The following is a 27,584-nucleotide window of genomic DNA, read 5'->3' on the forward strand; positions in this document are numbered from 1 at the left end:
AGAGTAAATTGGCGCAAAATTAGCCAATATTTCAGAAGCCATACTCCTCGTTGCAGTCTTGTAACAGAAAATTCAAACATTTTTCTAGCAGTAGATCATTTTTCGTTATACACACTTTTCCCACTCGTAAACTCAACAGTAGCTCGTCAATTTTGCTTTTAGAACTGATTCCTTATTTTCCTCTGTGCTTTGAATCAATTAGAATCGGCATATGAAACTCTTAGGTCCTTTGGACCTCAACGGCCTAAGCATGTTTTTGGTAGATTGAAGTCCTGAAGAAAAAATGAATTCTAAGTGCAAAAGTTTGAGCGATTTCGAAAACGCTAAGCTTTGGAGTATTTCGTTTCTAACCTTCCTATGACATTTAAGGGAAAAGCGACTTTGGTATGCTCTGGTATACAACAAGTGTGACATATACTTTATGAATCTATTCGAATGTAGAGAGAGAGCGAGAGAGAGAGAATAGTAATGGAAATGTGAAAATTTTCTCCACCGTCAGGTTTCGACTACATTCGCAAGAAAAAGAAGCCATTAACTCAACCCGCTGAAGGTGGACAGCAGAAGAGACGATCGGCAGCCATCAACTACTTACAGGAGAAAGACGAAAATGACATCAATCGTGAAATACGTGGTTGGGTGTTGAACAAGGGTGTCGGAGAAACGGTTCTGCATAAAGCGGCTCGCCTGGGTTATATTGACGTGATTGCCTTCTGCTTGCAAAGATTGGAAATGAATCCGGACCAGAAGGACAATGCCGGTTACACGGCATTGCATGAGGCGTGTTCGCGCGGTCACCTGGACATTGCCCGTTTGTTGCTGGAGTATGGGGCGAATCATTCTGAAACGGCTGTTCTCGGTGGAATAAGGTTAGTTCATACGAAATTCCTGGATCTCCGTTGAAAATCACGTTCAATTCTTTTTTTTCTACGAAGACCACTCCACGAGGCTGTTGAGAATGGTTACATTGAAGTTGTTCGTTTGCTGTTATCGTACGGCGCCGATCCGCTCCTGGCTACGTATTCTGGTATGTGTAGTGTTTGTCCTTTTTTGACATGTTTGTGATGTTATGGTTTTAGGTCAAACACCGATTATGCTCGCTGAAAATGATGATCCAATGATTGCATTTCTCAAGAGTTATTTGAATGACATTCAAAACACCGGCCCGAATAAAATGCCATGGAAATTCGAGGGCCCTTGGAAGAAATACGGTACGTGTCGTATGCTGGAGTTATTTCACTTCCCCTTTCCGAAGCATTTTTTTTGAGTTTGCCTACCGATTATCAATGAAAAACTTTGTTTCTTGACTTTAAAGCCTCCAGAATCGGGGCTGACGCTCTACGCGGCTAAAAAGTCTTGAAAAATTATTCTAAAAATAAAATATTTTCCACACAGACCCCGATGAGTACGGTTATAATATGTTTGACGGAGTTCCAATCGATGAAAATGATGCCAAAGCGGACAAGTTATCAGTAGTCGCGATAAAACCAGAATCCAATCTGGCTCTTTCAGCCAATGTCGGTGCTTCCAAGCAAGTCAAAGAGTCTAAATGCGATTCCAATTCGAACATAATGCTTACAAAATCGGCAACACGCAAACGGCCACCGAACGCAATTACATCGCCGGAGAATCATCGAAACATCAAGTCAAAATACAAAAACCTATCGCCGTGTACGGTGGTGCTGACCAATTTGACGGACAAAAACAATACCAAAGCGAATGGTGCGGACAAACCGACGGCTATACCATCCCTATCGACCGTTAGCCTACACCCGGACAGTGCATCGGAGCAGCCAGAAATTATTGAATTTTCCGATGATGATTCAGATGCGGATTTCTTTGAAATTGAAGAATCGCAAGCACCGCACGTTCCATTGTACCATTTGCGGGACGAGGGTGCGGTCAAGTGGGCTCTGCTAAGCGATTTATGTTACATGTTGAAGGTGAAATCAAAGGACACTTTGTTAAAACAGGTTCGTTTATTTGTTGACAGTATTGGCGGCAGTATTTCCTTATTTCTAATTGTGTCCATTTTTCCAATACAGATCTGTTCATCGATGCCGCCAAGCGCTGGCAGCAATAAAGAACTTTTGCGAGAATTAAAAATGGGAGACTTTCTTGAACGGGCCACATGTCTACAATTATTGTGCGCTGGTGAAAAACTGAATATTCGTGCATCGAAAGTGGTTTTAGTGAAGTACAACGACAGCGTGAAAAATTTGTTAGGCATTAAGACTGTGCTAATGAAAATGTAAATGAAAATGTGACTCCCACAGAACTGTATATCGAATGTGATTTTCGTATTACGTTGCATTATTCTATTCGATTGGAACTTGAATTCGGTGCCATTCCCAGAACCAAAAGTCAAATTATTTTAACAAAGCAAATAACGGGTAATGTAACTCCGCAAGAACACACAGTTCCCTTATCAGGTAATCTCGAAGTTGCAAAAAATGTCAAGATTCAAAATTGAAGAACGCAATCGTTACAACATTGATCATGTTCATACATAAACAGCATGGATGCAACATGACAGATCTATATTCAAACTTGGTAATTACCTCCTCTTTGTTTGAATTTCTTTTGAATTTACATTATATTCTCTTCAATTTATATCGATGTAGTGGACCAACGCACTTCAAGCATGAGTAGTACTCTAAATATCGTACTGAAACTGAACAGTGTGTCACACAACTGTAAAACACTGTAAAAATCAATTTCATACAAAATAGTACCCTATTTGGCAGCTGTGGACTATGAACACTTTTGCTTGAAGTGCGTTGGGTCGACAAATAGTCATTGAAAAAACCAAAGTATATGAACACCGAAGGTAATGCAGACCCTCAGCGGATCAGAGAAATTACGGATCCAGACTGTCAGGTGAATTCATTTTCGTATGTTGTCTAACTTAGACTTGTGCAACATGACGGCCCTAAATACTTCCAATTCACCACTAAATACAACTTGACGCAAACGAATTTTATATGTGTGCAACATACCGCCACAGAATCGTTCCAAATTCACCACCAGATGCAAATTGACACAAACAAATTCAATACGTGTGCAAAATGACGGAGCTAAAATTCCCCTGAAAGTTTGGATCCGTGTGTAACTGTGGATTTGCATTGCCTTCAGTGTTTAGATACTTTGGAAAAAACAAGTACGACTCCGTTTCTTATGTTAAAACATTTGATTTATCAGTTGTTGGTTTGATAAATCATCCTGACAGTCAATTAATACAAGCAATAAATAGGCATGACATGTCCACTCGCTGTATCATCTCTGCCAAGTATCAGTACAGGCCGAATAATATCATTCCTCCTGATTATCTTTGATATTGACTACTGACAGTTTATCGATACCCAGCCATCTTATCTGTATAAGACTGGTCTGTCTAATTGATATAGAAGGTGAGGAATGTCATCGTTTTTGTGTGTTCTAACATAGAAAGTTCACTTTTAAATTGAAATTTCATATGTATACTGTGTTCGCGCTAACCAAGCGTATCAAAAAGCTTTCAAATCATTGAACTGAATGCTAAACCTTCATACATTTATGACATTTATGTTAGAAGTTCCCACTGGGACCACACATTGAAAATGAATTTTTATAATAAAAATTGCATTTATTTGCATTCAACGGACTGCCTGGTGTTGTTCTGTACAGGGGATATTTCAGAAAATTGAATTCCATAAAATTCTTTACAAAATTCCTCTAAATTCTTAAATTTAGAAATTTTTAGGAATCACAAGGTATTTATAAGAATTCTGTTCTTAAAAATAAGCTTTTCCATTCATAAAACAGAGATATCAAGTGTTGATTTTATTTTAAAGAAGAGAAGAATTACCTAAATGACCATGGCACATCGGACAACTCAGATTTTCGTAAAAAAAACCTAAATTGAAATTTTTTCGAAAAAAAAAACGTTATGGAAAATATTGAATCGCTTAAATTCAGCTCAATTTTGTTGTGAAGAAAAAGTGGACTCTGGAAAAAATAATTGTAAAATCTCAGGGAAGGTCGATTCCAACATTTTTATTATGAAACGAAAAGAATTTTAGAGAAAAAAAAAGAAAGAAGAAAACTCAACGCAAAATTGTTTTGCTATAGAATTTATTCACCCATTTTGTACATAGAGGCCCATTTCATCATCATTTTACCATATTTTTTTGTGAAACAAAAAAATCTTATAATAAAGCTATCAAGCGAAATTGTATAAATATGTATGTGAGAGGAAAAAAACAAAGGGGGTGCCTACAATGGCGAACTGTGATGTTGAAGCATAAAGAATTAATTTGATTTGCTCGATTGGACCCAAGAAGGTAGACTGCAAAATTCGCAATTCGTTAACATTCTCATTACATAACATCTGTCAGTAAGAACACACACTCCACAGGAGCGTCATTTTCAATGAACTCGTTAAGAACGACGCTGGAATAATTCGTGGCGCGATTATCGTTTTTTTTTTCGTTTAATTTCTGTCGATTAAAAATTTCATAAATTGGACAAATTTTTAGCTAGATTCATTGACAAACACCTCGTACAACTAATCTTTGTCAAAAATATTTTGTAAACTAAACGCAAATCACACTTGTACAACATGTAGGCTATGTATCTCCGGATTTTGTAAATTGCAATGTTTAAGTGGTTCAAACAACAACACCAAACTGTACCATTTTCTTCATTCAGACTTTCACAAGTAGACAAATGAAACAGCTCTTGTTTCGTTTTTCGGTCCCAACGCATTAGATGAAACGCACACAACGCAAATTTTGATAATCTGGATCACTATTTCATTCCCTATAATGTATGCGTTGTTATTGATGGAGTTGAACAGTCGTCCCTTCAAGTCTTCCAACCCTTTTAAAACCTACTATCACACCACGTATTTTTCAAGGCACGACACCAAATTACAGAATTTTTCTCGTAATTTGGTCCCTTTGATTTAAGACATTTTCGCGTGTTGCCCTGACCTCGTTCGAGCTGCAACTCGCGAAATCTACCGTCCGCAACAGATACGTAAATAATTATTCCCGTCATAACAGACTAATACTGATTCATTACTACTTCATTACTACATTCATTACTCGTTAACTTCACAATTGACAGACGAATGTAGGCAGATTATCGATGCAAATTAACGGATATGGACTGCAACAATTCAAGTCTGTTAGTGAGTTTAAGTGTATGTCTTTTTGATAGACAACATTGGCAGCAGTGATAAGTGACCAGTAGCCATATCAGTGTAATACAAAACGCTGATTCCGGAATATCAGCTGCAATACATTTTTATCGTCTGGTCTGGAGTCGAACATTTGGAGGTGTAGTCCCTGCAAGTGTGATTTGCCGTGTTGCAAAAATCTAAAAATACAGTGGACGACATCTGAGCAGTCATTTTATTTCTACTGTCCAATTGCTTCAACTGAAACATCCATTTCAATGGAAATTGTAGATAAAATATATTTTTTTAAACGAATAGTCGATCATCAGTTAATTAAAAACTAAAAAAAACTATTGTTAAATTCAACGATCATTTATTTAAAAAAAAAAAAATTAGTTTAAAATTGGAATCAATGTCGAAACTTAGACACAAATTTAAATAGTTAAAATGTCTTTTTTATGAAATATTTTTCGTTTATTTTTTAGATCATAGAATCTTGCGTTTAAGTATAAATTTAAATTTTACCGTAAAATTAATTAAATTAATTTTTCTTGTTTATTTCACAAAGTATAAAAAGATATTTTTCTACAAATCAAGCATTTAAGTTTAATATTTTTTTTTATTATTTTTTACATATTTTTCTCTCTGTTTAAAGATGTTTATTAGTTTAATTTTTAATAAATTATTTTTATTGACTTTTTATTTGGAAATTAATATTGAAAAATACAAGATGGCGTTTTTTTCTTGCACAATTCTGAAAATTTCCATACCCTTAAATTTGACTTTCAATACGAAAAGTATACTTTTGTACACCAAACGGCCACTTTTGTATATTAAGCTCGGAATGTGTCGGGATCGACCACCGTAACAAAACAAGATTGACCTGAGAAACACGGTCAGATTCAGTTTGGTCGGCATTTATATAATCATTTGGTCATTTGCTTAGTAAATTAAAACTTGAATCCACCCACCACACACATTTGAAACGATTGTGGAAATGAATTTCATGTGATAAATAATTGTCGAATAAATCCTTAAAACCTTTCGTCTTTCCACAGTTTGGGTTTTAGAATTAGACACAAATCTCAATGTCTAAGAGCAGCTTCATTGGTTGCTTCATTGCTCGATTTTTAACAGCTGGAAATAACAAAAGCATCGTTCCTGTTGTTTATTTATGATTTTTTATAATATACGTATGATACCACATATTTTGAAGTAGGATAAAGAAAAATACAAAAACTAGTAATCGGCTACGCCTCGTATGAACAAAACTCACACGAAAACTCTTCTTTTCATCTTTTTATCCCAAGCCATTTAAGAGCGTACAAGGGTTTAGCTTCGGGCAAAAACCAAATACTATAGCGTCATCTCTTTTAATTGAAATGAAACTCGTATTGTGTCTTATATAACAATAGAAAATCGAACATCCATCATAGAAATATAGTGAAAACAAAATGGCCGCCGTGTTAGAAACAAAATAGTTTTTGGTTAGTTTCTTAAAAATAAAAACTTACTTCAAAAAATTGAAAACATAATTTCGTGGCTCGTGACATAAGAAACGGTTTTGCTATAGCAACTTATGTGATTATTCTCGATGTACTGCCGGGAAAATGCACCTAAAGTGGAAAAAAATTTGCCTTGTAACCGTTCGTCCATTTTTTGTTGTATTCCATCTCTTGCATCCTGAGAATTATGTTCCTAAACATGCCCTATTTTTCGAGTAATTTTGGTTCTTGTCCGAAGCTAAACCCTTGTACGCTCTTAATAGTTATTTATACAATCGAGTGATAATAGTATTTTTCGTACCAAGACAGGAAATGACGATTTTTTCAGCACCAGTCCTAAGTTTAGAAAATTTGGACGTGTGCTGAAAAACTCCATTTCCTGTCGACGTGCGAACAACGTTTTGTGCATCGGACAACTGAAATAGACAAAACACATCAATTTACTTGAAAACATACACACTTCACATTCACCATATTAAATTTAATCAATCGAAGAGTCATGGAAAAATTCATGTAATTCTTTTCCCGCACTATAAATCGTAAAGAAATGAAGTTTTTTCCCGCACGATATATAGTTCGGGAAAAACTGACATTTCTTAATGAAAAATCATGGCAAAATAGGTCGTATTTCAGTTGTCGGATGCACAAATGTTGTCGGACGCATCGTGTGTCTAAAAAAGCATTTATCATCGAGTTGTATACAACGTTTTTCGCAATAAAGGCAATGGAAAGTCCTACTTGTCGTCACTTGTTGCGAAAAATACTATTAAACTATTGGAACTATTCTTTTGTAATTTTCAGCATTTGAAGATAGAGCAATGAAGCAACCAATAAAGGTGTTCTAATTGATTGTTGCGTTTACATCGGACCGTCGGAGCAGGCCCGGACTGGCCATATGGTGAATTCGGGGAATTCCCGATGGGCCTTTTGGATTTTTGTATGAGTATTTTTAATTTGTGGGCCTTTTTAAATTGAGTTGCATGGAGCCCCCGATGGGCTTTTTCGAGCCAGTCCGGTACTGCGTCGGAGTATAAGAAGTACCAAGTACGGCAACAATACACAACGATGTTCGCCTATGTTAGAAGTATATAGGGCAAAATAGTTATTTGCATCACTCGGATTAAAACCACGAAATTACAGTATGCAAAAATTATTCTCGTGGTATACGAATTCACACATATACTGTGATTGAGTGGTTTCAATCCTGTGATGCACAAAATTTTACACTTGCCACACCATGAAATACACAAACAACAAAAACAAATACAAAGCATTTCTATCGCATTTGTGTACATCTTTCAAGGTTAAACTTAAATGTGTAGAAGAAGAAAAAGAATAAAAACGAAACCGAAAATACGCGATACAAAGCCGAACGAGTCGATCGTTCGATGTTCATTATAATACGTAGAGTAAGCTCCGCCTTCGTTTTCATTTAAAATCAAATTTCTCTCTTCAACAAATAACGTAAATAACCACAGGAAATGCCGCTATTAAGTAAAACATTGCTCACATCCCTAGACCTGTTTACAAGGTCTGCTGAGAGAGAAAAGTGTGATAACTTTTGGCGCGTGACATTCAGTGTTTCCATGGTGAGGCGAGTGTAAAAATATTTGCTGCCGTATAAGAGTGGATTTTTGTGTGTAGACGGTTAATGTGTACAAAAACTTGTTGAATTGTACAAGAGAAATTGAGTCAGATTTTTTTCCTTTAATGAGATAGTATTTTATACGCATAATTGGCCTAATAACAAGACCTTAGTCGTCGTAGTGTTAGTTGCGGTTTCTTTGTTATTACGATTTTTTCTACGAAAATACATAAAATAATTTAAAATGATATTATTTTTTATAGAATTAAAAATATCATTTGCAGGAGGAGGTAAAACGGATATAATTGATATGAAATAATAATATATTTGTAAATTAAATGTGTAAGAACGGAACAGTTAATGAGAAAGAATATTGAAAAGTAACAATTTAAAATGAAATTAAAAACAGAAAGTGAAATCAAGAGAAGAAGAAATAATAATAAAATAAACATGCGTCTTAAAATGTGCAATGACATGTGATTTTTACTCAAAAAGCGAAAAAATAAAAAAATATGACCTTCAATGCATGAAATAATTTGTGTTTGGCTCACCTATTTCCTCTACTCTCATTCAACATAAGTCCTATACCCAAAAACAATTGAAGTACTCACCACCTGCTGCTACGAATACTTAAATGTACTGACATGAGATTGTCGCCTGAATTCAAGGCTGTACTCATAAGTACATAGTTTTTCATCGAAATTTTAAATCTTACACTAAAAAAACATAAACGAGCCATCAGAACAGTCGGAGCGTTTGCTGCGACTGAGCCCCGTACAAACCCGTATATCTATTGCGTACGTGACCCTAGTGCGTCTGTCACCCTACTTTGACCGTAAGCCTATTGCGCCAGTTAATGTAGTTAAAGTAAAATTATTATGTAATGTGTACATCTTAGAAATTGCGCATAGCGCAATTACGAAGCCCCGTACAACGTTCCTTTCAAATGTAACAAAAATTTCAAATCGCCCTAAAAATTTTATTTTTTTGAAGGGCCTAGTATCGGCCTCAGTCCGAGCACCCAAATTTACTTTTTTTTCAACAACATTCTATTCGGCCTTTGATTACCTTCCAAATGAAACAAAAATTACGAAAAACAAATGAAATTTACTCGAGTTCTATGTAAAATACACATAGGGCCCTAGTAGTGGCCTTAATCCAAGGACCCAAATTTAATTTTTTTCAACAACATTCTATTCGGCCTTTGATTACCTTCCAAATGAAACAAAAATTACGAAAAACGGATGAAATTTACTCGAGTTATATGTGAAATACACATAGGGCCCTAGTAGCGGCCTTAGGCCAAGAACCCAAATTTAATTTTTTTTCAACAACATTCTATTCGGCCTTCGATTACCTTCCAAATCAAACAAAAATTACGAAAAACGAATGAAATTTACTCGAGTTCTATGTAAAATACACATAGTGCCTTAGTAGCATTTCACTTCTAAGGCCCTAACTCACGGTCCACTCACCCGATTTAAAAAAACTTTTTTTTCCTGGATTGGTATTGACAATACCTATCATTTGCCGTGTCATTTACATTTCCATCGTTTTTTTTTTGCCATAAATATCACCAAAAGACCTTATCAAATCAAATCAACTTTATTGCACCGCCAAAAACTGGCTGAATATAAATATAATACAAACAAGGCATCAGAACAGTCGGAGCGTTTGCTGCGACTTAGCCCCGTACGACCCGTAATCCTATTTCGTCCGTAACCATAATACGCCCGTAGCCGTAATACGCCCGGAACCCTAATACGCCCGGAACCCTAATACGTCTACAGCCCTCTAATGCGTCTGTTACCAAAATGCAAGTCAAGTTGGGCATGGTCAAATTTACTGAAAGTGTTCATTTTTAAAATTGCGCATAGTGCAATTACGAAAGCCCGTACGAAGTACCTCTCAAATAAAACCAACAATTTACGATATTATTTTAGAAACCCAAAATTGTTTGCCAACTTTCTATTGGGTATTCAATTATCTCTCAAATGAATCAAAAACTAGCAAAATCGGATGAGATTTACTCGATTTATGTGCAAAAAACACTTAGGGCCGAGTGGCGGCCTTAGTCCAAGGGCCCAAATTTGAAACTTTTTTCGACACGTTCTTTTCGGTATTCAGTTACCTTCCATAAAAAACTAAATCTAGCAAAATCGGATGAGATTTACTCGATTTATGTGCAAAAAACACTCAGGGCCGAGTAACGACCTTTGAGCCCTCCCAACAAGCTCGCGTTGCATCTTACCCAAAAACAATGTTCAGCAACTTTGTTCTACTCGTCAATACCTTTCATTTGATATATCACAAGCAGCTATTGCGTGCGTATTTCGGTAGATATCGTCGAAAGACTGAAAAACACCTATAGGGCCCTAGCTCTGGAGGGGCCGACCCTACCATGCCCATTTTCGAACTTGACCTTACTTTTGTCGATACCAATCAGGGAAAAAAAGAATTTTAAAAAAGGTTGTGATTTACTCTAGCTAGAGGGGTCACGGACGGACGGACGGACGGACATTTTTTTTATTGCGGATTCGTCATCTATGAACACAACCAAATGCTTTGCCCTTACTGTCTGCTTCCAATTCGACGTGTTACAAACGGCATATTAATCTTATAAGCCCCCAGTACTTCGTACGGGGCTAAAAATACAATGAATTTGACAATGTACAATGTTAACGGATACGCGCGTCAAAGGTTAAAAACATCAAACAAAAGACTCTTGAAAACCGTCCTGCTATTAGTCCGTCTCACTAGCGATTTATATTCATTTACAATTCTGATTAACCAGACTACTGGCTGGTTCGAAAGATACGCTCTGGACATTCGCGGTTCAATAAGCAACTGCATCGTAGAATCCCTCAGGCCGTATGCGCTCGTGTTGCGTACAAACTTCGGTGATATCATATCGTCCACAATATTCCCTTTGTATATGTCGAAGGCAAGAACAGCGTCCGCGATCGTACGTCTCGTTTCCAAACTTTGCAGATTCAACTGTTTACACCGATCGACGTATGGTGCTAGCCGATATGATGACGCATTTCTTCGGCTCTCAAGCAAGTAAATGACAAATTGCTTTTGAATAGATTCGATGTCGTCCTTGTAAATTTGTGCCGCCGGATTCCAAATGGTCGATGCGAATTCTAGTCTTGATCTAACGTACGCCACATACAATATTCGCTGCGTCTCTTTCGTAAAATTACCGTTTGAAAAGTGTTTTATGCAGCCGATCGTCTGTCGACATTTCATTGCCATTGTTTCGATGTGGTGACCAAAGTGGAACCATCTGTCGACCAAAACACCCAAATCGCTGATTTCCTCGACTCTTTCGATAATTTGACCACCCAAAGTGTAATCGGCTTTGATGAATGCTGAATCAAGTCGATAAATACTGAAGACGTGACATTTTTCAATGTTGAATTGAAGACAGTTTGCCGTGTTCCAACTGTTAACGTTATCGATGTCATTCTGTAATCTTCGTATATCCATATGATCATTGATGATGGCAGCAAGTTTGATATCGTCGGCAAATAGCAAAGCACAAGCGAATGTTACGGCTTCAACCACGTCGTCGATAAATACGGTGAACATCACTGGTCCAAGTGAACTTCCAGGAGGCACTCCTGAGGTTGATTCGAACGTCCTGGATTTGTCACTGCCAACTTGAACGTAATTTGTCCTTCCAACTAAGAATTGCCACAACCACTTCGCCGTTTTCCTTCCAATTCCAAATCTTGCGAATTTGACAACCATTGATCGAATCACTACTTTGTCGAATGCTGTCTTATAGTCGCCATAAAAAGAATCGAGCTGACACGATCGTTCAAAAGCAGCGTGAGCCAAAGTTGACAAGCAGAGCAGATTGGTTACGACTGATCTTTTATCTCTGAACCCATGTTGAGCATTGGTCAGTTGAGGCTGGATTCTTTCACTGATCTTTCGTTTAACTGCGATGTCGTGTATTTTCAATAAAATCGTTTGAATGGCTACGACCCTGTAATTTTTCACATCTGATCTGTCTCCTTTCCGTTTGTAAATTGCAGCAATACGTGAAGCCTTCGATGCAGCCGGTATTTTACCATCGTCGAATGTCTTTTGGTATAGCAACCAAATGGGCCAAGCCATTGCTGTCGCACATGATTTGACTACACTCGGTTTAATGTCATCTGGTCCAGATCCACTTTTCCAATCAATCGTATGAATAGCCGCTTCGATGTCAAACAATGTCAGGCTGATGTCTGTAGCTCCATTCACCGGAACGTACACGTCATCGAACTCCCAATTCGATTCGTCCGGTACATAAATCGATTCGAAATAATCCGCAAACAGTTCGGCGATTTCTTTCGTTGTTTTACCACTTCTGTTGTCAAGATACATTATGTCAGGATACGTATGGTCGTTGTCTCCCTTCAGTTTGGCGAATTTCCAAAATTCCGCTGGATTTGAATTGATGTTCGCTTGAATACGTCTGATATGTTCGTTGTATCGACGGTCACACTCATCGCTGAATAACTTCTGTGCATCTTCGTACTCCAACGTTGCTTGAATTCCAGTCTTACGTTTGAACAATTTGTTACGTCGATTTTTTAGTCGCTGCAATTCCGGACACCACCATTTCGGCTTGTTTGAATATTTCCTGACATTTTTCTTTGTCACATTATTCTCAATCAGAGTTTTGATCGTGTGTACAAAGAAGTCATACGCCGTTTCCGCATCTCTAATTCTGAAGTCGTGTTGGAAATTTATCTGATTCAGTTGGTAGTCCATTCTATCGTAATGTCCGCGTGAATACTGGTACACCGTAATGTCTTGTGTGATGACGGATGCGGCAGCACAGTAATCAACTATAATTTCATACGGAACGTGGCTGGAATCTTGTTGCGTTTCTTCGATTATAGTGTAATTGTCCTTACTGATGCTGAATTCACTGACATTATTGACGAAAACCAGATCCAGCACGTTAGACGATGTGTTTCTAAAATTTCACAGTTGTGATAGGGAAAGGCTGAGCATTTTGTCAAAAGACCTTAAATCACTTAGGTGGCCCTAACTCACGAAGGGCCGACCCGAATATGCCCATCTTCGAACTTAGCCTCACTATTTCGACTATCTTTCAGGGAAAAAAAAAATTGAAATCAGATTTGATTTACTCAAGATATCGACGTGACGGACAGACGGACAGACAAAATTTTTATTGCAGATTCGTCATCTATGAACAGAGGCAAACACTTTGCCCTTACTGTCTGCTTCGAATTCCATGAATTACACACGGCATCGTAATTCTATAAGCCCCTTTGTACTTCGTACGGGGCTAAAAAGTCACAGAAACGGTACTTGATAAGTAATCATAGCGGCAATAAAAGCTATTGATGATTGGGCAACATGCAAAAGTGCGCAGAGTAGACTTTGGATTTTTTTCTCTGATTGATGTGGTCATTAGTTTTCACTATCTATTCTTAAAACGTTAGTTACACAGCTCTGTCGATGAACACTAACTACCTTGACCCAATGAATGTACATACCAGACCAGGTATTAGCGATTCTTTAAAATCTTTCGATTTATCTTGAACGCACTCATAATTTTTGTCAAAATAATATGAAAGTGGGTGCCTCAGAATCCGTTTTTAAAATTGTTATGTCCTCCGATGTGACATTAGACCATTAGACCTGGGTGGTTTGTATGCATTGCCTTGACCTGCATTACTAGGAAAACAATAAATATCTCCAGTCTAACAGAAAAATGTTTAGTCTTACATTTCGGACCTATTCACATATGTACGCAATTGAGCGGGGAGGAGCTACGACAACAGCGAAAGGATTCTAACGTTACTTGCCGAAGCAACGCCATCTTCTTTGATTAAAAGATTGCAATCGGAAGTACTTTTTTCATTGAGATGTACAGTTCATATTACATGTGCATTGCCTGCCAGAGTTGTTCAACTAAATTTGTTTACAAAAATCGTTTGTAGTAAGGTAATTGTTTTCACAAAACTATTCCAATTTAGTTACACTAAATAGTCCAGACGCTTGTGTCATCCTGTGGGATTCGAGGTTTTAAGATTTTTTGTGAATGGATTCTGATAGAGTATCAAAAGTTGTAGAACTAAATTTTTTTCTTGAGGTCGATGAACCGGTATTACCGGTAAAATTACCGCTTTAGTGTAAAACTAAGAATCGCTATAACTCGAGATAGAAGTGACTTGGTTCGGATTTCTTTTTTTTGTTAGTAACGTACATTAATTACCTAAGTTTTATGGAAGAACTTTTTTTTTGGAAAAACAAAATGGCGGAAATATGGTCATTTTCCGTAGACACTACACAAAAAAACCGCTAACTTTGAAGCCATTTTTGGCCGGTGTCTTACGACCGGATTTCGTGTAAGTAGGCTCATTCGACAGGTACAGGTCTCAACTACAGCCAAAAAAGTTCCGAAAGTGATAAAAAACGAGCCATCAGAACAGTCGGAGCGTTTGCTGCGACTGAGCCCCGTACAAACCCGTATATCTATTGCGTACGTGACCCTAGTGCGTCTGTCACCCTACTTTGACCGTAAGCCTATGCGCCGGTTAAAGTAGTTAAAGTAAAATTATTATGTAATGTGTACATCTTAGAAATTGCGCATAGCGAAATTACGAAGCCCCGTACGACGTTCCTTTCAAATAAAACAAAAATTTCAAATAGCCCTAAAATTTTAATTTATTGAGTATAAATACACATAGGGCCTAGTATCGGCCTCAGTCCGAGGATCCAAATTTTTTTTTTTCAACTACATTCTATTCGGCCTTTGATTACCTTCCAAATGAAACAAAAAATACGAAAAACGGATGAAATTTGCTCGAGTTATATGTAAAATACACATAGGGCCCTAGTAGCGGCCTTAGTCCAAGGACCCAAATTTTTTTTTTTTCAACAACATTCTATTCGGTGTTCGATTATCTTTCAAATGAAACAAAAATTACGAAAAACGGATGAGATTTACTTGAGTTCTATGTAAAATACACATAGGGCCCTAGTAGCTTTTCACTTCTAAGGCCCTAACTCACGGTCCACTCACCCGATTTTAAAAAACTTTTTTTTCCTGGATTGGTATTGACAATACCTATCATTTGCCGTGTCATTTACATTTCTATCGTTTATTTTGCCATAAATATCACCAAAAGACCTTAAATCACTTAGGTGGCCCTAACTCACGAAGGGCCGACCCGAATATGCCCATCTTCGAACTTAGCCTCACTATTTTGACTATCTTTCAGGGAAATTTTTTTTTTTTTGAAATCGGATTTGATTTACTCAAGATATCGACGTGACGGACAGACGGATAGACGGACAGACGGCCCAAATTTTTATTGCGGATCTGTAAACATAGGCAAACACTTTGCCCTTACCGTCTGCTTCGAATTCCATCAATTACACACGGCATCGTAATCCTATAAGCCCCTTCGTACTTCGTACGGGGCTAAAAATTTGTCCGAGATATTGAGCAAAAAGTGAGGTTATTACACTATCGGATTTTTGTTGCACCAAATTACACTGTTTCCTTTCGATTTTCGAGACATTTAAATTTTAAATGAGCCGAAATATGACAGAAAATTGTAGTACTAACGTTAATACATCCGAAACAATGCATAAAATTTTTTCTATATGGGACAGACGCGTCATAAATGTTAAAAATTGGTGAAAACCTACGAAATTTGAACTATTAGTTGCTGTTTTCTCAATTTTAGCAAAAATTTTTTATTAAATTAATCGGAGAACTTCAGGGAACCTTTTTTATCGCTTAAGATACATCAACAGCAGCAATTAAAAAAATAAATTTATCTAGAGACCCAATTTCGATAAAAAAAATTCAGAAATTTTCAAAGAAATCGTAATTCCAAAAAAAAAGTTCTTCCATAAAACTTAGGTAATTAATGTACCTTACTAACAAAAAAAAGAAATCCGAACCAAGTCACTTCTATCTCGAGTTATAGCGATTCTTAGTTTTACATTAAAGCGGTAATTTTACCGGTAATACCGGTTCATCGACCTCAAGAAAAAAATTTAGTTCTACAACTTTTGATACTCTATCAGAATCCATTCACAAAAAATCTTAAAACCTCGAATCCCACAGAGCCACTTTTCGTGACACAAGCGTCTGGACTAAAAAGCGAATGCTGGATTACTATAGGATGACCTCGGTTTCAAGGATTTGTTGGAATACCTGTAAAAATGACACGATTGCAAATAAATGTTGTGTACTTCTTTAGAATGTTTTAATACCTGATCCAGCAAACAAACAGATATTGTGTATGCAACTCTTCGTTCTAGAGTGAAAACATAAAGTTTGCGTCCAGCCCCTTCACACTTTTCCAACCCTATATCTGGACCGATTCTATTAGTTTTAGTTCCTCTTCAAATCTACCCTTTACGTTGCAATTATCAAACGAAAATAAAAAAGAATTATCGAAATTGCATTTTCCTCAAATTATTTTGCCCTTCCCATTTTTGCCCTTGCTCAGAGATTCAAGCTGACGGTAGTAATTGGTAGTTCGAATACTCTGATCGATTTTTAAATTCCACACTTACCTCACATTGACTAGTTTTAACGTTTATGCTAAACTGCAGACAATTGTTGTGAATGGTGAGATTTTTCACGCCTGCCAGATTCTTCAATAAGTATCGCTCAATGGTCAACGATTCAATTTGATCGTAGTACAACGTCACAACATAACTTTGACCGAATCTTTGTTTCAATGCCGCTGGTGAATCGATTGAAATCATTTTTCCTTCTCGCATCACACCGATACGATGGCACACCTGTTCGATTTCGCTAATTGTATGTGATGTTAGTATTATCGAACGCTTAGCGGCGATAAGAGAATTGATTGTTTTGTACACTAAGGCTCTGGTGACCGGATTCATGTCGCTGGTCGGCTCATCCATCAGCACGAGTCCAGTATCTCCGAAACAAGTTACAGCTACACTGAGTTTTCTACGATTGCCACCACTTAAATTGTTCATCAAAATGTTTCTGTACTGCTCCAAATGGAACGATTTCAATGTTTTAGTTGTTAGCTGTAAGTGAAAATAATTTTACATACATAAACATGGTCAAAGCTTTGTCGGCTGTGAGTACGTTTGTAGAACATAAAATCACAATACCACAAGACAATATAAAACACAGTCTTAAAGTTACTGGGAAATATTGAAGCAGGTGATGCCTTGTAAACGTTTCTATGAATCATCTTAGCAACTACACTAGTTTTGGGAGAGGATCGCTAATAGGGATTTTCGACTAGAAGTTCGTACTTTGCGAATTCAAGAATTCTTTTCGAAAATCGAGTATCAATAGGACATTCGATATTTTAAACGTGGCGAATTGGCAATGGGCTGTTAGAATATCTACGAGTAAGTGTTACATAGAAAGCGAATGAAGTAAAAATCATCTTGCTCAGCCGCGGATTTGAACACGCGACCTCTCGATTATAAGTCGAGACCTCTAGTGCCAAAGCTAAGCGTTCAGATAAAATGATATTTACTTCGAACGCCTTTATGTTGTGTAGAGTGATAGATTGAATGTGTAGTGTAGTGGATGTGTGGTGTGTAAACATAGATATTACATTAGTCTTTGTGTATGAAATTAAATAGGACAATCGATATTTTTATTGCGAATTGGCAACGGACTGTTAGAATATCTACACGGAAAAGTCGTGGATTTCGATAAATGCTGTGGAACTTATAATATAGCTGCAAGACTTATAAAAACGTAGCTAACGCGTACGACCCGTACGAAACACCTATTCGTATCAAAAGCCTTTACTGTGAAACTCTTCATTTCTTTTACTTCATTCTCTACTGAAAAGCTATTCGCCCTTTAAAATCACTTGCATTATCTTTCTTTGCCTTGTTAGCATATACAAATAAATTGCCGGAGGCAATATAGACAGCCCCGTACGAAGTCAACTTTCATAAATTCCTATTTAAACAGCTATATACCGCTATATTTAACTATATTTTCCTATAAATAAACATTTCACAAATGAATTTGCTATTATATAGCTCTACATGCCTGTATATTGCTCAATATAGCTCAATATATATATATATATATATATATATATATATATATATATATAGATGTTCATATATGGAATGCCTGAAACACCCCAAACACATAACAAATTATTTCCATGTTAACAGAAACACTCTAAGTACCATTTTTCCCACTTTATATCAGTTTTAATAAAATCCAATATGGCCACCGGCAGCCATTTTGTTAGGAGACCGGAAATTTTACCGACGCTTTACATTCGTTAATACCTTTCAAACAAAAAAAATTCATGAAATTCGGTCAAAATTTACTCGAGATATTGACAAAATACTCCACGTTCACTGTACGGCCGAGTAGCTAGATAAGAGCTCACTCCAAGAGACCTAGCTCACGCTCCGGAGAACATAATTTCAAAAACTTTTTTTTCCCTGATTGGTACGGTCAATACCTATCTAATAAAGCTAAAACACACGAAATATGTTGAAATGTGGCCGACCTACAAGCAAAAACTGCTTGCCGCCCTGTGCCTGTTTCACACCAAGGGGTCTAACTCACGAGTCGTTCATCCGATTTCCATAAACTTTTTTTTTGTCGATCGGTATTGTAAATACCTTTTATTTGACGTATCAGTTACAAGTGTAACGTTTGAATGTCCGGAGATATCTTCGAAAAACCGTAAAGCACTTATTGGGCCACAGCTCGGGAAGGGTCGATCCAAAATCACTCATCTTCGAATTTAGCCTGTCTTTTGACATTACCAAACGGGAAAAAAAAGAATTTTCAAAATCGGATGCGTTTTACTCAAGTTATCGTGCAGACGGACAGACGGACTTTTTTTTCATTGATTTGGCATCTCTAGACAACCACAATAGGTTTCCCCTTACTCAGGGAGTTCAATTCGACGTGTTACGGACGTATGCGTAAACGCATAAGACCCCAGTACTTCGTACGGGTCTAAAAAATTATTCTGGTCTGGTAAAAAAAATTAGTTTGTGTGTCCGCTGCTCGAGATCTGCTGATAATAGATATAATACTATTGCAATAATTTGGTATACTCCTTTATGTTGCAATGCTGCAGTATTATATACTATATATACTATAATATATAGTTTGTGTGTCCGCACATTCACCCCTGGGCACGCAGAGTTTGTGTGTCCGCAGCCAGAACTTGTGACACATTATATTACACTTGCTGTTTATATATTGCAGTACTGCAGTATTATATACTATACTATATAGTATAGATATTATACTATACTTCCTATATACACAGCAGTACTATAGTACAGCAATACTTTGTATATTATAATAAATAGTTTGTGTGTCCGGACCTGTCCCCAGGGCCAGCTGAGTTTGTGTATCCGCTGGCCTCTGAGGAATCAGCCGGTGAGACCTACGAGGTCATTTTCAAAAAACGGCTTCTGATGGGTTAGCCTGTAGGACGTTCGAGGCCGTTTTTCAAAAACGGGTTCCGATGTGTCAGCTGGAAGGACCTCCAAGGCCGTTTTTCAAATATGGCTTCCGATGGGTCAGCTGGGAGGACCTTTGAGGCTGTTTTTCAAATATGGCCTACGAGGGATCAGCCGGTAGGACATACGAGGCCATTTTCAAAAAACGGCTTCTGATGGGTCAGCCTGTAGGACGTCCGAGGCCGTTTTTCAAAAACGGCTTCCAATGTGTCAGCCAAGGCCGTTTTTCAAATATGGCTTCCGATGAGTAAGCTGGGAGGACCTCTGATACCATTTTACAAATATGGCCTCCGGCCTCGGCCAGCTAGATCTGAAAGAGTTAGTCTCCAGCTTTCCAAAACACCTCTTATCATTAAAATCAGTTAGGATTTACAGGCCGCAGTGATTGTCAAAGTTTGCGGTTTTTTAGTGTCACATTTTTGGACATCCCAGATAGCTCGGGCAGCTTTGAGATCCAAAAAAAAAATTATTCCACGAAATGTCGGCAATGGATCGGAATTTCAAATAAAATTTACAGCATAAAAAAATATTAATTTTGAACGGAGATATTGATGTTTTTAGTTTTACACTACAACCGGTTTTTTACCGATTCGACCGGTTCGGGAACCCCAAATTTTTTTTTTGTTAGGTAACTTGGACCCCCTCTACAATATCTCGTGGTCGAAATTCTACCAAACTCTCTAGCGCGCGAGACGGTTTTTTTCGACGTAAGAACCTGGACTAAATTGTGAAAATAAGATGCTCGGTCATGGAAAAATATTGCCTCGAGCAAAGGTCTACATTTAAAAAAGCGTTTTTTACCCGGTTTTGGGTTTCCATAATTTTTTTCATTAAAAATTAATGAAACCTAGAACTGTCTAGAACACTAACATTTCGAGATTGAGGAAACATCACCTTAACTTAAACTACTTTCATTTCACTCATCACAATCCGAGCCTTCACATAGATATTTTAATAATCGATGAGATAGACACGCTCTCCTGGTTTCTTCAGGATAACTTTAACTTCTGAAGGCAGTCAAATTCAAAAAACTCTGCATCCCATATTGACAAATTTTTAAAGATTTTTTATTTAGTATGCCATTAAACAATTCCGTTTATATCAATATAAGGGAACTATCGATATTGTCGAATTTTTTTTAAGTTACTTGGAACTAAATAGAAAATTTGCCTGCCTGTGGCGTATCAAGCTTCGAAAAGTAAAAATACGACTGATGTTTTGAAGGTCGACGTATTAGGCATCTAGCATAAATTTGAAGTGCGAACAATAGTACATTACTAAACCAGTGTTTAGCATGGCGTTTTACTTTACGAGCGAGGGAAAGGGTTTTCACTAGTGAGAGAAAGGCTACATTCCCTCACTAGTAAAGTAAAATACATATCTAAGCGTTAGTACAAAATTTTTGGAATTGAAGTCGTCTGCGGTAAAAAAGTATGTTGCCTGGAAGTTCAACTAGTTTTATTTGAAGAAAGCCGTTCTAAAACTTTTTCTTTCTTTTTAAAATATTTTCAGCCAGGTTTCAGTTAACCCTCAAATTTAACAATACTTTTAGTAAAACATTTTTCAAGTCCTATATACCAGTTAATGATCAATTCATGTCACGTCAAAATATACTCCAAACAAATTTTTGAGTTTAGAATTTGTCACCAAATTCTGCTGATATAAAACGTTGAAATTTGGTGAGGGAATGATTTTAAATGTCTCACATACTATTCCTATTGCGATTCTTTAGTGAAAACTGGAAAACATTAGTCCGAAATTTTTTCTGGAAATGTCCGAAATTTTATACAAATTGTCCGAAATGTCCGAATTTCGGACAGGGCAAAATTTAGTGGGAGGCCTGATGTACTATTTTTAGTGATTCGACAGTTTTGTTATGAATTTGTTGAATCGCTAGAAAAAATCAACAAGACATGAAAATTCGGTTTTTTGAAGTTTCTTTACATTTTGTCGATTTTTCTTTGCGTTTCTTTGTCAATTTTTTCTGGCGAATTTATTTGTTCTTGGCGATTTGACTTTGGCAATTCTTTACGAGAATGTAAAATGTAGATTTTAATTTTTCAAGCAAGGGAGTGGGCGAGGATAGCTACGCATTACTGTAACAGAACTGCGCTGCTGCAACCTACCTTGTTTTCACTTTGGTTCCTTTTGCGATACTATTGAAATATCCAAAAATTCTACAATTCGTGATAATAGTTCGTCGAACCTTTTCGATATTTTTTTTGCTCCATCGGCAAATTTAATATCAAATGGATGAGGTGTCATTTAGTGTGTGAAGTATACTCTACCACTCATACTCAAAATTAAAGTCGTTGAACCAAAATATCAACGATTATCGAAAAGTTGATTCTCAGCAATCAACATTCTGTTCATCATAATTTTGCACAAAAGGTTTTCCCTTACTCATGATTCGAATTCGTAATATTACGTAATTAGATCCGTTCTACAATTCTCACGAGAAATCTGTGTGTCCTTCATTTCAAGCAAAAATAAATTTTTCCAACTAACTGTAAACACGAACTTTGACAACCCGAACAACGACAATTTCATCCAGAGCAACGTCGCTTGCGTGATATTTCATACAAATCGAGCAACGTTGCCTACGCGATTTACACAGCCATATTATTGAGGTTATGGTTCTGTGGATGAAATTTGACAATTCATATGGCCTTGGAACAAACCTATAGCAATCAGCACTGTAGGATTTCACATGTCGTGTCACTTTCGCACAATCGTATTTGAACAAAACGTCACAACAAGCGGGTCATGCAGCGAATCAAGCAGAAACATGAGCAGATCATTTTATTTTTATTCCTGTCGCCACTGAAACGTCTGGAGTGTTTGGTGATATTGGTTTGAGATTCATTAAACAAATTGGCAGCAAAATTGCAGAGGTCACAAATGAAAAACGTTCACCGTCATATCTTATACAAATTTTAAGTGAATCCATCCAAAAAGGTAATGCGGCGTCAATCATGGGAACAATACCTCCATCCAAGAATTTGAAGGAAATATGTAAATCAGTATCATCGTCATTGAGTCAAGATTAAATTTCTTATCGCTTGAAAAAAAAAAGAAGCAATTAGCATAATGAATTAACAACGTTGTTAAAACGATTGTTTTTTCAACTTTTTGCTGGAAAGTTAGCACAAGTAGGATAAATTAGAATAAATTTTCAAAAGTAAGGGCAAATTGGACATTCCGGACAAATTGGAGGCCTGACAACGTTTTTCTAAATGGTTTTTAATGGTATGCTAGCAACATTCCATCAACTTCATTCATCTTGTCAGCACAGCCTTCAAATAACGGTGTTACGCTAGTAAGATGAAAATTTTACATTTGGGCGGTAAAAACGTGATAGAAGATACGTACAGAAGATTCTGGTTAACAAATTCAGTAACGATTTAATCAAATTAAAATCGTTTTTAGTAAAACACTTATTTAATTAGCGAATGACTGTTGTTGACTGATGGACGAATCTTAATTCAAATAATTCAAAGGGTTGTACATATGTACGTAATAGTTATTTACGTATCTGTTACGTAAATAAACCGTCCACAACAGATGCGTATACAACTTTTCATGCCGAGGGCCCAAATTACGAGAAAAATTCCGTAATTTTTGCCCAAGGCATGAAAAATTAATTTACTCCCTCATCTATTTTGATATAAATTTTAAGACAAAGAATTGGTACACGGAAATTATAATTGAAAAATGTATGAAGCGCGCCGCAGGCAATTTTTTTTTGTAGAGTCTTTTATAAGTTTCAATATTTAAATTCGGTCAGATCTTGAAGAAAATTTCGGACATTTCGGACAATTTCGGACAAATGTGTAAAATTTCGGACACTTCGGACAAGTGGGACGCCTGTAGTACATTGAATGACAAGGGGCGAAAGTAAAAAAATGCAGCCCAGTGCGGAAGTTGCTACCCGCGCCGAAGGCAAGGGCTGCATCGCGCGGGCTGCATTTTTTACTTTTGCCCCAAGTCGTTCATACTATTTTTTTTATGCCAACATCGAAAGTTGATACTTACAGCAAATTTTGTCGACAAAATTTGTAAACAAGGGACGAAAGTTAATACTTTCTCCCCTCAAAATGCGGGATGCATTTTTTTACTTTCCCCCCTCATATGCGGGGCTAAAGTATCAACTTTCGATGTTGGTATAAAAAAAAATCACCAGAGAGTGAAGTAACGAAAATTCAAATTTCTGGTGCCGCTTCACAATCTGGTGATTTGGGTTGATTCGACGAAAGTTATGATTTTCTTTTAAATCGCCAACAAAAATTGCCAAATTGCCAGAAATTCGAAATTTTGCTTTACTCCATTTCTTCACTCCGTTTTTCTTGGCGATTCACCAAATTTTTAACTTTCGTCGAATTACCAGATAAAATCGACAGAGTGTGAAGAATGGCCAAGAAAATAAATCTTGACGATTTGACTTTGGCGTTTCTTCACGGCTATACATTTTCCGTTGTAGCATTTCATCGTGTGCCTAACAAAGGAGACACATTTGACTTGTGTAAGAAATTGAAACTTACTTCTGCGTGCGATGCAACTACCTTCCTAACTATTCGATTTCAAAGTGAAACTGTGAACATTTAAACACATTCCAACGACACCGCTCGGAACACTGCTATGCTTTAAGTGAACAGGGTGTTTTCTAAAGTGAACATACGTTCGACTACGCAACAACTTCAGTCTATTTTTGTGAAGCATCGCGACCATCGCACTGAATAAATTCTGAGTGCAGAGCAGAGACCTCACCATGAAATGTCAATCAAATCAGTGAAACTGTTGATAAAACTACGAGTATTGTCTAGGGGAAACAAGCCATACACTTGTCGTGGCGAACCAGCAGTGCTTTGCAATGCACAATACTTGTCCAACCGTTCGGTTGATAAGTACGATGTGAAAAGTTACATCAGCACCCAGTACAAAAGCAAACATTTACCGGCTGACCAAGGAATTAATGTTATACCATCCGGATGCTTTCCGTCCTCTCTTACAGTTCCTGGAGGTTCTCGAAGTGCTGGTATTCCAGCAAACACCAGGCCTCTACGAATCGTTTCATTGAAAGAATGATGGCGAGGATGACGACCAGAGGCTTTTAAACAACTTAAACCATGATAACCATATTCGTCCACCGTTTTCCCACATTTGCATAAATGACTGTGACAGATTTTAGCAATTCGTATTGCGACCGAAACTCTCAGAGAATCATTATCAAGGCATAGTCCAAGAGAGGAAGATGGTAATTAATTGTACCCTTAAAAAATATGGTGGAAATCATATCATATCTTGCTGAAAGACTGGACGAGTTCACGACGCAAACCTGTGAAAAATACTAAATTTTTGAATTTCATAATTTTTCGAATAAATATTAAAACGATTTTTTTTCAATTTTTTGCTGAAAACTTAGGACAAGTAGGACAAAAGTAAGGGCAAGTTGGACATTCCGGACAGAATAATATCTTTAGATTAACGAGATTACCCACCCGAAGGCATAACATCTCGTCCTCTCTAAAGAGGAGTAGATTGAGATACGCTCAATCAGCGCGTCAAAAGACTACCTTTATATGCCGGTGTTTCATGCACCAGCATAGCCAAAGGTGGGGCAAGGACCAATCACAACCCTTACTGCAATGCACCCGGGAGCAGTACCCCAGCGTATTAAACGCACTTGAACCACAGCCACCACGTTTCAGCCAAGGATAGGCTCCTCAACCATAGTTGGGACCAGGAGAATAGTGCAATCCTGGTGGGCTCCCAACACCCGTGGTACCGATTTAACCCTCGGGTAGGGTAGGTGATATCGAAGACCACTTCGGATGGAAGCATGAACTTCCAGCTCCGATCGACTAGCTCGAATTGCGCGGAGTCGCCACTCTCCGATAGACAGTCTGGAATTGGCCTTAGCCGTTCAACCAGCTGAACTCATCCTGCGCCGGTCATTCCCCCCTACAATCAACCACATTCAGGACATAACGGCGCACACATGCATCATTCACGAATCAACGTCCCCTCTCATCAACCTCGACCTCCCGCCGAATAGCGATACCGCAAACTGATTAAACTTTTCAAACGCTCCAATCTCGCTGAGTGCCCCGCTCACGTCAAGCGACCCGTTACGAATGAGTAAACCACAACCATTCAGATCTCGAAGATCATCGTAGAGCGGGCACTCCCCGAGTAGGCGCTTGACGTCCTCGTTAGGTGCTCCACACATGCATACTGGCGTATTTGACAGACCACGTTTGTGCAGAAAACCATTCATGCTACAGTGTCCCTTTAATACGTAACTAAGACACAGTCCAAAGGCCATCCACTCATTCTCACGAACAAATCGGACACTCGGAATAAACTCATGAGTGAGGCGTCCCTTTTCCGAGACATCCCACCTGCCCTGCCACACATCCAGCAACCTCTCCGTCAACAGTTCCTTGAACTGAGGACCACTCAACCCTAGCATCTCTTCATCCGTGATCGGATCGCCATCCACCGGCGTAATGCCTCTACGGAATTCGGAGAGCAAACCTCTACGGGTTGCCTCCAAATCCCATGGTAGTTCTACGTGGAGAACTTGCATTGCGTCTGTGGAAACCGTCCGACACACGTTTAGAGATGCATACAGGACTAGCCTTTGACATCTATTCAGCAAGATAGACGCATACGAAAAGCGCAGAGTCCGGAACCACACGCTTGCACCATACGACATACACGCCACGAAGAGCCCCTTGTACAGAATACAAGTTGCCCTACGCAAACACCCAACAAGACCAAGGTAAACGAAGTGCGGCCTAAAATTCATACGCTCAGCAACGAAAATTCCCAAGTGCTTCACCTCACACTTGTAGGAGATGGAGGTGCCGTTCAGCCGTATGCACGGAGGCCGGTTGGCCGACAAGTGACCCTTCATAAGGATACACGTTGTCTTGCCCGCCGACACCGGAACACACACCTTCTTCCCCCACTCATGACACAACTGTAAGCACCGCGTACCCAGCTCCTCCAACGCTGCTCGACTATCAGCCTCAATAACATTGGTACCGTCGTCGGCAAAAGCTACAATGAAGAATCCAGCTGCCACGGGTGCCAGCAAGAGTTCATTCATTACAAGCTTCCACAAGCATGGAGAGCCAGCCGAGATTGTCAAACGCAACTTGAAAGTCGATATTCAACCCAATAACATACTACATCTCCGAGCCTTCAACACAACGCTGAACGCATCTCCATGCATCCTCAGTAGACTTGCCGTAAGTGAACGCGAACTGATACGGTGAAACCTCCACATCCATCAACTTTCGATCCAGCCTCTTCACCATGATACCCTCAAGCACCTTGCCAAAGTTATCTAGCAAACAGATAGGTCGATAGGAGCCTGGGTCGGATCTTATCCGGTCCGGAGACTTGAGTAAGATGACCAGACTCGCTATTTTCCATTTCTGCGGAAAGTAACTCTCCAGCAAGCACTGCTTGTACAGACAGAATTCCGGGATTGCACCCCAGACAGCACGACAAATGGGATGCCTGAATACGTTTTTCTAAATGGTTTTTAATGGTATGCTAGCAACATTCTATCAACTTCATTGATCTTGTCAGCACAGCCTTCAAATAACGGTGTTACGATAGTAAGATATAAATTTTACATTTGGGCGGTAAAAACGTGATAGAAGATAAGTACAGAAGATTCTGGTTAACAACGTTGTTAATTCATTATGCTAATTGCTAGGGGCAGTGCTATGATGTAATTTATTTTTGCTTGAAATGAAGGGCACACAGATTTCTCGTGAGAATTGTAGAACGAATCTAATTACGTCATATTACGAATTCG

At 38.0% G+C, this 27,584-nt stretch overlaps 1 protein-coding gene and 1 long non-coding RNA gene across 2 annotated transcripts in view; one reads left to right on the top strand and one right to left on the bottom strand.

The window, feature by feature from the left end:
• The window catches only part of LOC119084801, a 48,833-nt gene extending 43,341 nt beyond the window's left edge, over nucleotides 1-5,492 (top strand). Inside the window, exons 4-8 of the mRNA XM_037194868.1 lie at nucleotides 500-866; nucleotides 933-1,024; nucleotides 1,077-1,208; nucleotides 1,393-1,970; nucleotides 2,043-5,492. Coding sequence (XP_037050763.1) covers nucleotides 500-866; nucleotides 933-1,024; nucleotides 1,077-1,208; nucleotides 1,393-1,970; nucleotides 2,043-2,252 — 1,379 coding nt within the window. The 3' untranslated portion in view covers nucleotides 2,253-5,492. The remainder of the gene's footprint in view (nucleotides 1-499; nucleotides 867-932; nucleotides 1,025-1,076; nucleotides 1,209-1,392; nucleotides 1,971-2,042) is intronic.
• Nucleotides 5,493-8,622: 3,130 nt separating this feature from the next.
• LOC119084821 lies at nucleotides 8,623-26,530 on the bottom strand. Its single transcript, XR_005089152.1, has 3 exons — nucleotides 26,519-26,530; nucleotides 25,762-25,774; nucleotides 8,623-8,830 (listed from the first exon to the last, which is right to left on the bottom strand). It is a non-coding gene; the product is annotated as an uncharacterized LOC119084821 (long non-coding RNA).
• Between the last annotated feature and the right edge of the window lie 1,054 nt (nucleotides 26,531-27,584).

This window comes from Bradysia coprophila, unplaced genomic scaffold (genome assembly GCF_014529535.1).
Source record: "Bradysia coprophila strain Holo2 unplaced genomic scaffold, BU_Bcop_v1 contig_94, whole genome shotgun sequence".
NCBI classification, from domain to species: domain Eukaryota; kingdom Metazoa; phylum Arthropoda; class Insecta; order Diptera; family Sciaridae; genus Bradysia; species Bradysia coprophila.